This window comes from Lactuca sativa, chromosome 7 (assembly GCF_002870075.4).
Source record: "Lactuca sativa cultivar Salinas chromosome 7, Lsat_Salinas_v11, whole genome shotgun sequence".
NCBI classification, from domain to species: domain Eukaryota; kingdom Viridiplantae; phylum Streptophyta; class Magnoliopsida; order Asterales; family Asteraceae; genus Lactuca; species Lactuca sativa.
Window position 1 is genome coordinate 98,771,699 of NC_056629.2, and position 12,326 is coordinate 98,784,024.

Below are 12,326 nucleotides of genomic sequence, written 5' to 3' on the forward strand. Positions count from 1 at the left end.
AAGGGATAAAGGCTATCCTAGAAAATTGTATCCAATACCTTCAAAGTCACCTATATGAACCCCTAAGGGTTTAGATTTTTTGATTCATGACTTCAAGAACCTCAGATTTGAAAATTACCACCTTTCTCTTCTCTCTTCAAGTCTTCTTGGTTACTAGGGTTTGGATGTGAACCATCAGAGGCATGAAACTTGTGGTGCTTGCTTCCAAGAGTATTTCAAGAAGGTTTTGATTAGTTATTTACTAAAATAACTAAAAGGTATGTAAACCCTAACTTGGTTATGATTTTTGAAATTAGCATAGGGTTCATAGCGTTCTTGTTTTTCAATAGAATGTCACTTCAATAGTGTTATGACTTAAATAATTAGGTTGCATGTACCCTTAAGTGTTAAGGAATTATCCATGTTATTACATGTAAAAACCTTCAGTGTCGTCCTAGACTTTGAATTATAGAATGACCAACATGAGAGATATGAAAACCTGTGTTATTAGCTACTTGGCCTTGATCTTTTCCATGGTAGCGTTCGGGAATGGACAGGCTATCAAGGTTGCTCATGAGATGATTTGTTGCTTTGTGTCAATATATCAATTTGGATTGTTGGTGTAGCTTCCATATTTTTCATTGTTCCTGCTACAATACTCCTTAGTTTGATATGCATGGTTGAACCGATTTCTACAGTTCAAAGTTATTCGCCCCGGTATGCCACAAACTTGGCACATCATGCCTGCACCATATTGTCTTCCTCTTCCATGCCCTCGACCACGATTGTCATTATTGTGATAATTGTTTTGTTGGTTACTGTTATTGTTGGAGTTATTATAGATGTTGTTGCTTTCGGATTTTTGAGTTTTACTTGCTTCCTGTTTTGTAACAGTGTTGGCAAAGGATGTAAACTTTGTTAGTCCATTCATCGCTGTTGTCTGAGCTTCATGAGCGATGAGATAGAGTAGAATTCTGATAGCTTAACCTCCTTGTTGTTACTGAAATCATGATGGATGTAAATAGATCTCCATGGGCTAGACCTAATCCGGCTAGAATATAGCTAATAAATGTTTTTTCAGTCATCAGGTGACCGATATTGGTCATGGTGTCAGCTAAATATGTCATATTTTGATAGTATTCAAAGGCTATCATGTCGAATGTCTTGTATTTTAGAGTTGTGTATAGATCTAGATATAGTTACCTTTATGAAAATATAGTAAACCAAAACTCATTCGTAGAGTTGAGTAGGACTTCTTCAGCCACGAAAGATAACAAGCTGCCAAGTATATCTTGATCTTGAGTAAACCAAAACTCATTCGTAGGGTTGTCATTTTCTCTTGCTGCATCTCCTGTTCTAACAATGATCTTTGCTACTTGGATGACTACGATTCAATCAAGGTAGCAAAAATGTTTCATACCCCAAAGAATTGGTACTACATGAGCCTTCCATAGTAAAAAATGTGTGGCAGCTATCTTGCAAGTTATTGTTGTAGCTATTTGTGAAGAATTGATGAGTGTAGGGCAATCATGATAATTGATCTTTGATGATCGGATAAGGGGTGAATAAATAAAAAATATTTTTAAAAACGCCAGTGATCTTGGCTCTGATAGCAAGTGATAAAAAAAAAAGAATGAATTATGCATGAACCATAAATTTTAGGGAAAATGACTCTTGAGGGTAATTAACTTTTGCGTTTGTACTCATTTGGTCTCTTTTTTTTGTTTTTCTTTTTGTATTCAATATACCATCGAACTTGTTATTGGTGTTTACCATAGCCCTTTTGACCGGCTTTTGACCTGTGATAGCCGGTCAAAGGGTTATGGTGAACACAAACAACAAGTTCGATGGTATATTGAGTACAAAAAAAAAGGGACCAAATGAGAACAAACGCAACAGTTGGTTACCCTCCTGATTCATTTTCCCTTTACTCATTTACAACAAATCCCACATCATCTCTTACTGATATTAATGACTTTATAAGATTCATTTTTTCTTCTCTTCAAAACATAACTCACGAAAGGACATTATTCATGCATGTACAACTTTGTAATGCACTTGAATATTTATTAGGGGAATCTTGACTAAGCAGGTGCATTTCATGACTACATTTACATTTCCAATCTAATGATTTATCATATCATGGATTCTAGACAAGTCTACAAACGAGTGGAATCACAAGTGCTGTGATTTTTTAGTTTACTTAGCTGTAAGATCGAACTCATGGGATAAGATACAACATCAATATGTACAATATTATGGTGATGTGTCTACAAAAGCAGCATGATATTGTACATATTGATGTTGTATCTTATCCCATGAGTTCGATCTTAAAGCTAAGTAAACTAAAAAATCACAGCACTTGTGATTCCACTCGTTTGTAGACTTGTCTAGAATCCATGATACGATAAATCATTTGATTGCAAATGTAAATGTAGTCATGAAATGCGCCTACTTAGTCAAGATTCCCCTAATAAATATTCAAGTGCATTAGAAAGTTGTACAAGTATGAATAATGTCCTTTCGTGAGTTATGTTTTGAAGAGAAGCAAGAATGAATCTCAGAAAGTCATTAATATCAGTAGGAGATGATGTGAGATTTATTGTAAATGAGTAAAGGGAAAATGAATTAGAAGGGTAACCAACTGTTGCGTTTGTTCTCATTTGGTCCCTTTCCTTTTTTTGTACTCAATATACCATCGAACTTGTTGTTTGTGTTCACCATAACCCTTTGACCGGCTATCACAGGTCAAAAGCCGGTCAAAAGGGCTATGGTAAACACCAACAACAAGTTCGATGGTATATTGAATACTAAAAAAAAAAAAAAAAGGGACCAAATGAGTACAAAAGCAAAAGTTAATTACCCTCAAGAGTCATTTTCCCTAAATTTTATTGTTGAAAACTATAAAAACTAGGGAAAAACATCTTAATAACAAAAAAGAAACAAGATTCTTGTGATCATATACAAATAAAGGCTTTAGATTTCATATATATATATATATATATATATATATATATATATATATATATATATATATATATATATATATATATATATATATATATATATATATAGGGTTAAGTTCAAATGAAAACACTATTTAATGTGATAACATGACAATACTATTTTATGTTATTATTATACTATGAATTTAATATGTATAGTATTGTAGTAATTATAATATGAATATATTTAATTTTATATTGCTATTGTACTATAATATTTATATATATATATATATATATATATATATATATATATATATATATATATATATATAGTAATTTAGTAAATCCTAATGTGAATGTTAAATATGTGATTGTTCGTATATTCGATGATGAATAATGTCATAAAGTTGTACATACAGAATTTTAATGTGTGATTGCTCGTATATTTGTTGATGAATAATGACATATCGTTGTTTATACAAAATTTATAGTTGAATAGTAACATAAAGTAGTGTTCTCACGTTGTCACATTAAATAGTGTTCTCATTTGAACTTAACCCTATATATATATACATATATATATATATATATATATATATATATATATATATATATATATATATATATATATATATATATATATATATATATGAATTGATGAAGTGGCGATAGTTTATGAGACTTTCTTACAACTTGCGATGTTCAATTTGAAATTAAATATACGGATATTTGAGGCTCAACTATATATCAAAACTTAAAAGATGAGATCAGATCATGTTATGATCTTAAGCTCCTATTCAGGATCCTAAGACCCCACTATAGATATTGCTTTAAATTGATCATAGAAAGATCAAGATCGTTTTTTGCTTATAGATCTCAAAATCGTAATATCTTACGATTAAGATTAAGATCTTAACAACCATGAGTTATATTTAGTGGTCGAATCTTTTAGGGAGAACATAACGGCACAAAAAATCCTCAACAAGACCTTGTCATATTATTTTCAATGGATAAATTTTTTGATTTAGGGGTTTTTTTTTCTTATTTTAGTCCTGAATTTATAAAGTGGACTAAATTCATAATGATATATACGAACTCATAAAGTGTTGCTATTATAAATTTTGTTTCTTTTTTGGACTGGACCGACTAAATATGAATAAATGAATATTTTAATATTTTGTTTTAAAACTAAAAATTATCATTTATTTAAAAAATGTAATTAAATATGTGTGGACAATATCAAATTATATAATTAAAAAAATTTCAAATAACAAGACAATTTTAATTTAAGTTCAAATAATGAAAATAATATATATATATATATATATATATATATATATATATATATATATATATATATATATATATATATATATATATATATATATATAATGTTCTTTTGAGTATCCCGACCATTGTATTCAATGTGGTTCCTCTTCTCCACTTTTTTCAACATCTTCTGCCTTATTCGATGTATTGTCTTTCGCAGATATACATTTTCTTATAAAATTATGTATGGCAAAAGAAGCAATCACCACATTTCTTTATATCGTAAACAAATAATTAGTCATTTGGTTTAGAATCGAAAATCTTCATTTCAAAAGTCCATAAGCACGGTTAATGACATTTCTTAGTTGTGTATGCGCATGATTGAATTTCTCCTCTTTAGTTTGAGCATGTCAAAACTGAAAATTGGCTAAACAATATTTGAGCATGTCAAAATTGAAAATTTACTTGTTATCCTATACTAAGATTATTAAGTATAAAAATAAAAATAATAGTAAAAGATGAGAACAAAACATATCAGGTGAAGGAAACAGAAACCCGGATGATGGATTATATACGTCACAAAAACTATTATTTACTTGTTAATATTTTTAAGTACAAAAATAAAAATAATAGTAAAACATGAGAACAAAACATATTACGTGAAGGAAATGGAAACCCGGGCGATGGATTAAATACGTCTTCTATTAATATCCTTAAATCGTGTGAAATACATTCCCATAGCCCAAACAAAAGTAAATATCCTAATAAAATCATAAAACCTCAAAACATTTTAATAACTATGACCTGCCGCTCTTTCTCAATATATAGTTTGTTCCTTAGGCCTTGTGGTATACATACCACGAATGGAATCGTGGTCTAGTTGGCCACGATAACAGATCGTGCACACCACCCCGACGTTCTGTGGTCGTGCTTCTTCGTTTTCTCGACGACGGGTTCAAACGAGTAATTTGATTGGTTGTTTGGTTTTTTGGCCGTTAAACGGCTATTTTGGCCGTTTTTTTTTTCAAACTCAATTTACTAATTATAAATAAAACTTCTATTATACCAAAATTTACATCTCATTCTATTCTCTAAAACCACAAAACACATACACATGGATTCCACAATACATATGAAAATTTTAAAAGGTTTTGATTCGGATGACGACGTAGAATTCGTCGACACATTCTTCAATGTTGTGCAACACATTCATGACGAAGAAAGTTCGAATGCAGCTCGTACAAGGGTGGTCATCAATCGTGATCGCCAAGCCGCACACGACTTATTGGTACGTGATTATTTTGCTGATAATTGTCTTTATAATGACGACTCGTTCGAATGTCATTTCCGTCTGAATAAGCCTATATTTTTACGTATTAGTAATTCTTTAGAATCTCGTTATGATTTTTTCAAACAAAAACCCGATGCTAGAGGATGAATGGGTTTTAGTAGTATACAAAAATGTACGGTTGCCCTTAGGTATTTGGGATACGGTATAACATTTGATGTATCTGACGAGTACTTGAAAGTATATGAGAAGACCGCTGTTGAATGTGTAGATTGGTTTTCTGCATGCATTTATGAGGTTTTTCACTAAGAATATTTGCACAGACCTACTCACCGTCATATTGAGATATTATATTCGGCTCATGAGGAGAGGCATGAATTTCCGGGTATGCTTGGCAGTCTAGATTGTATGCATGTGGCTTGGGAAAAATGTTCAAATGCATGGCATGGTCAGTTCACTCGAGGAGATATAGGTGAACCAACTATCATCCTAGAAGCTGTTGCATCTCAAGATTTGTGGATATGGCATGCCTTTTTTGGAGTAGCGGGGTCTAACAACGACCTTAATGTTCTTGGCCAGTCTCCACTTTTCAACGATATTTGGACCGGCAAAGCACCTGATATGACGTTCACGGTGAACGGGCACGTGTACAAATACGGTTACTACCTTGGTGATGGGATATACCCGGATTATTCTACATTGATGAAGGGATACTCGGTTCCTCGAAGTGAAAAGGCAAAGTTGTTTACAAAAAAACAGGAATCGGCGAGAAAGGATATCGAGAGAGCATTTGGAGTCCTTAACTAGACATAACATGTAGTGATAATGATACACAACTTTGGGATAAAGAAAGAATTAAACGAATGGTCCTAGCATGTATTATAATGCATAATATGATTATCGAAGATGAAGGTCGAGCGATTTGCACATATGATCTGAATGACGTTGTCGTTCCAATTGATGAGTTCGTACCCGGAACAAACGTGTTTTTAGAGCGAGTTGTTGAAATTCATAACAGTGAAACGTGTTTCAATCTTCGAGAAGATGTCGCGGAACATTTGTACCAACGTAGCATGAACGACGATTAGGTTTTTTATATGTATGTTTGTTTGTTTTTTTAATTAATGTAATGTTTTTTTTTCTAGATTAACTAAGTAATGTAGTTTGAAGTTGTAATTTTATTTTTATAATTAATGAAAACCAAGTTTAAAAAAATGAATGCTTTTTAATTATAAAAAATGTAATTTTTATTATAATTTTGAATTAAAAAAAATAAAAATAATGATGTGGAGTGATGTGTTAGTGGTAGATATTCCATGTTCGTGGTAGAAGAATGTGGTGCTAATGTGGCACCCACCACATATGTGGTATGTGGTGGGTATAACGGATGGTCTTAATAGGCATAGACTCATGCATGCGAGTTTCATCTAATACACCTATTGCTTCTTACATATAAGGAAAAAGTATAAAAAATTGCTTATATATATATATATATATATATATACCCAGAATTTTTCTCTTTGCTGTTTTTGGCATTCTGACATATATTAGGGATCGCATCAAAGGATGGTACGTATAACTTCTCTTATGAATTCTATCATTGCATCTAAAACTTCATTATAACAATTACGAATAGTTTTTGTTGAATGTTTAAACCTCCGTTTAATTGTCCTAAAACATTCATTGCATTATATGACATATGTGTTCTAGGAGAGACGGGTTAACTCAAGACATTATGTATTCGATTCATTTATCAACTCTTGTATGAATGTATGTATACTTAATTCTAAGTCGATATCTTTTATTCTTCATTTTCATCTCACAACATTTCTATTTCTTAGATAAAGATATAGAACAATTAATAACAAAATTTGATCCAAAAAAATCCATAATCTTGCTAATAAAAAAATATAATCAGTGAGTATCACATTAATAAGTTATCACATAAGGAACCATAACATAAGAAGTATTTATTCTTTTTCAATTTGAAATAATAACAAACCACTAAAATCATATTACTAAATTCACAACCAAAATTAAAATATAAAACATCACACTACTACATGAAACCTTTACTACACCTGATGATCCTAACCTAATTGGGACATAACTCCTACTTCAACTGCATCCAATAATCTCTATAATAATCGTTTTTGTGACTAAAAAGTATAAGTGTAACTTGGTATACTTGTTCATATTCTAGTCACCCAAAACTATTTATCTTATTGGCTATCATTTCAACACTTAACATCTCATTTTCACTCCTAAAGATAACAGAGTATAAATGTTTCTTTTATAAAACTTGAAGTGATAATTTATTACTTTCAAGCAAAAATAATCTAAATAAAAGTTGTAGCTCACTTAGCGACGATTATCTCGATATACAGAACGTCAAAATCCGAGTACGTACGAGGAAGTTTTGGCCATTTGAAGATAAAACCATAACCGAAGTACACGGTGTGTAACTCGTCGACGCAACACGTCGACATTTATGGGTGGCAGGACATGTGTACATGTCCAGAGTGAGACACGTGGCAAAGGTTTTGGCATGTGGCCTGGTTGCGTCGAGCAGTTTTTGAGGTCTATAAATTGAACTTCAAGCTTCGTCGTTCTTACACCTTCACTCTCAATCTATCTCAGCTTCTCGTTCGATGTCTCTCATGTCTCTTTCTCTCTGGACCATTTTCTCACTCTTGAGTATCATTATTGAAATACTGAAGCATTGTAAGGATCCATTAAAGAATCAAGTTTGGTCTACTTAGAGGGTGTTTGACATTCTTTTTGAAATGACTTTTTGGACTTTTGAATTTTTCAAAAAGTCAAAAGTTTAGAAAGTTGTTTGGTAACCTCAAAATATCTTTTGAATTAACTTTTTGAGAAGAAGAAAAAATGAGGTGGTTAAGAAGTCACCAATCCTCGACTATTACCAACTTTTGGCTTTTTTCATTTTGCACCATTAAAAGTTTATACAAACACATTTTAGAACTTTCTTTTAGAAAAAGACAAATCAAAAAATCATTTTTAAAAAGGACTTTTTAGTATAAAAAGCTATCCCAAACACCCTTTTAATGCCCACAAGCTTGACCGGGGTTTTCAACTAGTGTTATAAACACATTCTTAATTGTTAGTTAGAGTTGGTTAGAGTAGAAATATCTATTAGCCGTGAAAACCCAATAGGATTATGTGTTTGTATTTATAAATAAATGTTACAGAGAGATAGAAAACAGATCCTAAATATATGGATTACAACAAACATTTGAATGATAAAAGTCTATCTCTAAGTTATCCGTTTACATTCCCCCTCAATCTTAACCGAGACAAGGTTTAGATTGTGTCGTAGCTGCTGTAACATTTGCTTAGTCATCGCCTTTGTGAGTCCATCCGCTAGTTGATCACCAGAAGAGATGAATCTAACATCAAGAGCACCTATAGCCACCTTTTCTCTTACAAAATGAAAATCTACCTCTATATGCTTCGTTCGTGCATGAAAAACAGGATTCGCTGTTAAATTTGTTGCACCAAGGTTGTTACACCACAACACAGGAGGCCTTGGCTGCGGTACACCTAATTCTCTTAACAGTGTCTGGATCCATGTAGCTTCTGCACTACCATTTGCGAGTGCCTTGTACTCAGCTTCAGTGCTGGATCGAGCCACAGTTGGTTGCTTACGAGAACTCCATGATACTAAGTTTGGACCAAGAAATATCGCAAAACCACCAGTAGATCGTCAATAGTCTGTACACCCTGCCCAATCTGCATCAGTAAAAATACTTAGAAGTGTTGAGGTAGATCGAGTAAAACGCAGCCCAGTATCAATTGTCCCCTTTACATATCTCAGTATACGTTTGACAGCTTCCCAGTGAATGTCAGTGGGTTTAGACAAGAATTGACACACCTTATTCACAGCAAAGGAAATATCAGGGCATGTTAATGTAAGGTACTGTAATCCACCCACCATGCTTCGATATTTGAACACATCTTCTTTAGAAAGTGGTGTGCCATGATTGAGGGATAACTTATCTGTAACTGACATAGGAGTTGAGATACTTTTACAATTCTCCATATGAGCTCGGTGTAGCAAATCAATGGCATATTTATGTTGTAGAAGTGTGATTCCCCCTGAGTTGTGAAGTACCTCAAGTCCAAGGAAGTAACTAAGGCGACCAAGGTCTTTAATGGGAAAGGAACTCGCTAGAGCATGAACCAGTTTGTCGATAGCAACTGGCGAGGAACCAGTGATGACAATGTCATCGACGTAAACAAGCATATAAATGGTGACTCGATCATGGTGAAATATGAACAAGGATGTGTCTGCCTTTGATGAAACAAAACCCAACTGATATAGTTTCTCACTTAACCGGGAGAACCAAGCTCTAGGAGACTGCTTTAGGCCATAGATGGATTTATGAAGCTTGCAAACATGTCTAGGATTAGTAGAGTCCTCAAAACCGGGGGGTTGTTGCATGTATACTTCTTCATTGAGAAAACCATGGAGAAAAGCATTACTAACATCGATTTGGCGGAGAGGCCACTGTTTGGAAACAGCCAAGGAAAGAACTAACCGAACTGTGGCAGCTTTGACAACTGGACTGAAGGTGTCATGGAAATCCACTCCATGTTGGTGAGTAAAACCTCTAGCGACAAGACGAGCCTTGTGTTTGTCAAGAGTCCCATCAGGTTTAGTTTTAACTTTAAATATCCATTTACAACTCACTATATTAACCCCTGATGGTCGAGGGACAAGAGACCATGTTTGATTTTGCTGGAGTGCTAAAAATTCGTCTTCCATAGCAAGGCGCCATGCCGGATCAGCATAGGCGTTGTGATGATTGGTAGGAACAGCCATAAAAGCTCGTCTAGTGACATCATAGAGGACCATGCCATCAGTAAATTTTCATGGTCGTATAATACCTGCTTGACCTCTAGTAGTGACTCCTGGTGGAGAAGGAGCGGGCTGGTCACTGACTGCTGGAGACGAGACACCTGGAGATGGGGAAGTTGGGTGATTACTGTGTTCGTCATGCTGCATAGCTGGTGGAGAGGGTGGCGATGGAGGTGGCTGTGATGGCACAATAATGGGTGTTGCGGATGGAGCTGTTGTAGTTGATTGATGAGTGATCATGGTAGGAAGGCCTTGTAATGAACCTGTGCATGCATGAGAAGTGTGGGATAGCAAAGAGGGATCATACCTGCTCATATGGTCATTATTAATTTCTGGTTCTAATGGAGGAAAAGAGACAAGATCACTGGATGAGACTTGTGTATGATTGTTGGATGTGGATGCAAAGGGAAAACGAGATTCGTCAAAGATGACATCACGAGAGATGTAAATTCTGCTAGTGCTTCTATCAAGGCATTTGTACCCTTTGTGCATCTAGCTATAGCCAAGAAAAACACACATTTTGGACTGAAAATCTAATTTGTGAGAGTTATATTTTCGTAAACTTGGCCAACATGCACATCCAAAGTTCCTTAAAAATGAGTAATCAGGAGTGATGTGAAGCAGTCGAGTAATTGGAGCAATATTGTGAGTAGTTGGGCTTGGCATACGATTAATGAGATAACAAGCTGTTAAAAAGGCTTCATCCCAAAAACGAAGTGGAAGTGAAGAGTGAGCAAGTAGAGCCAAACCTGTTTCAACTATGTGACGGTGTTTGCGCTCTGCAATACCGTTTTGTTGGGAGGTATGTGGGCAGGAGACACGATGTGAGATACCTATGGTTTGAAAATATTTGTTAAGTTTATGATATTCTCCACCCCAGTCAGATTGCACCATATGAATTTTGGTGTTTAAAAGACGTTCAACAAGGTGTTGGAAATTGTAAAAGATTTGCTCAACATCAGATTTGTGTTTGATAAGATATATCCAAGTAAATCTGCTAAAATCATCAACAAAGCTAACATAGTATCTATAACCGCCACTAGAAACTTGAGCTAGTCCCCAAACATCCGTGTGGACTAGCTCAAGAGGAAAAGAAGAAACATGCAAAGAATGTTTATAAGGTAACTGATGACTCTTGGATCTTTGACATGCATCACAGACCAAGTGTTTATTAACATCAAAAGACACTCCTAATTTATTAGACTTTAAAATGGAACTGATGACTGCTGAACTTGGATGTCCCAACCATTGGTGCCATTGTGTCCTTGTCACTCGAGAGCTTGCAAATGCTTGATGAGATGGTGAGTGACGGAGTGGAACAGGGTACAGGCCGCCTTTGCTTTTACCGGCCAGGAGGATTTTCTTCGTTGTTTTGTCCTTAACAACGAAAGCATGATCATGAAGTTCAATAAAAACAGGATTATCTGAAACAAGTTTATGAGCAGAAAGTAGGTGTTTCGAAATTTGGGGAACTCTAAGAATGTTTTTAAGAGCAAGAGTTTTTCCTAAACCAGAAATTTTTGACTGACCAATATGAGAGATATTTAAACCTGTGCCATTAGCAACTTGTACTTGATCTTTGCCTTGATAGCGGTCATGGACAGTGAGACGATCCAAATCACTTGTCAAATGATTTGTTGCTCCACAATCAACATACCAGTGGGGATCAGTGTTGTAGATGCCAGTGGTTGCACTGTTTCCACCACGATAGTCTTCATTCTGATAAGCATGGTTGAACCGATTGCGACAAGTCAAAGCACCATGACCAGGAATCCCACATACCTGGCACCTTAAACCGCCATTTCCTCTGCCCCTGCCTCGTCCACGCCCACGATTGTTGCCTCCACCACGATAGTTGCCTATGTTATTGTAAGAGTTATTGTTGTTGTTTCGTCGTTGGGGATTATGATCTTGACGAGTCACAGTGTTAGAAGAGGTTGAGAACTCGGGCATGTTATTC

At 34.6% G+C, this 12,326-nt stretch overlaps 1 protein-coding gene and 1 pseudogene across 1 annotated transcript; one reads left to right on the forward strand and one right to left on the reverse strand.

Annotated features, from left to right (window-relative positions):
- The first annotated feature begins 5,892 nt into the window (after nt 1-5,892).
- Nucleotides 5,893-6,291, forward strand: LOC111898472 (uncharacterized). The gene has a single exon (XM_023894377.1). The coding sequence runs from the start codon at nt 5,893-5,895 to the stop codon at nt 6,289-6,291; it is 399 nt and encodes a 132-aa protein (XP_023750145.1).
- Nucleotides 6,292-8,761: 2,470 nt separating this feature from the next.
- Nucleotides 8,762-10,363, reverse strand: LOC111898471 (uncharacterized mitochondrial protein AtMg00810-like; annotated as a pseudogene).
- Between the last annotated feature and the right edge of the window lie 1,963 nt (nt 10,364-12,326).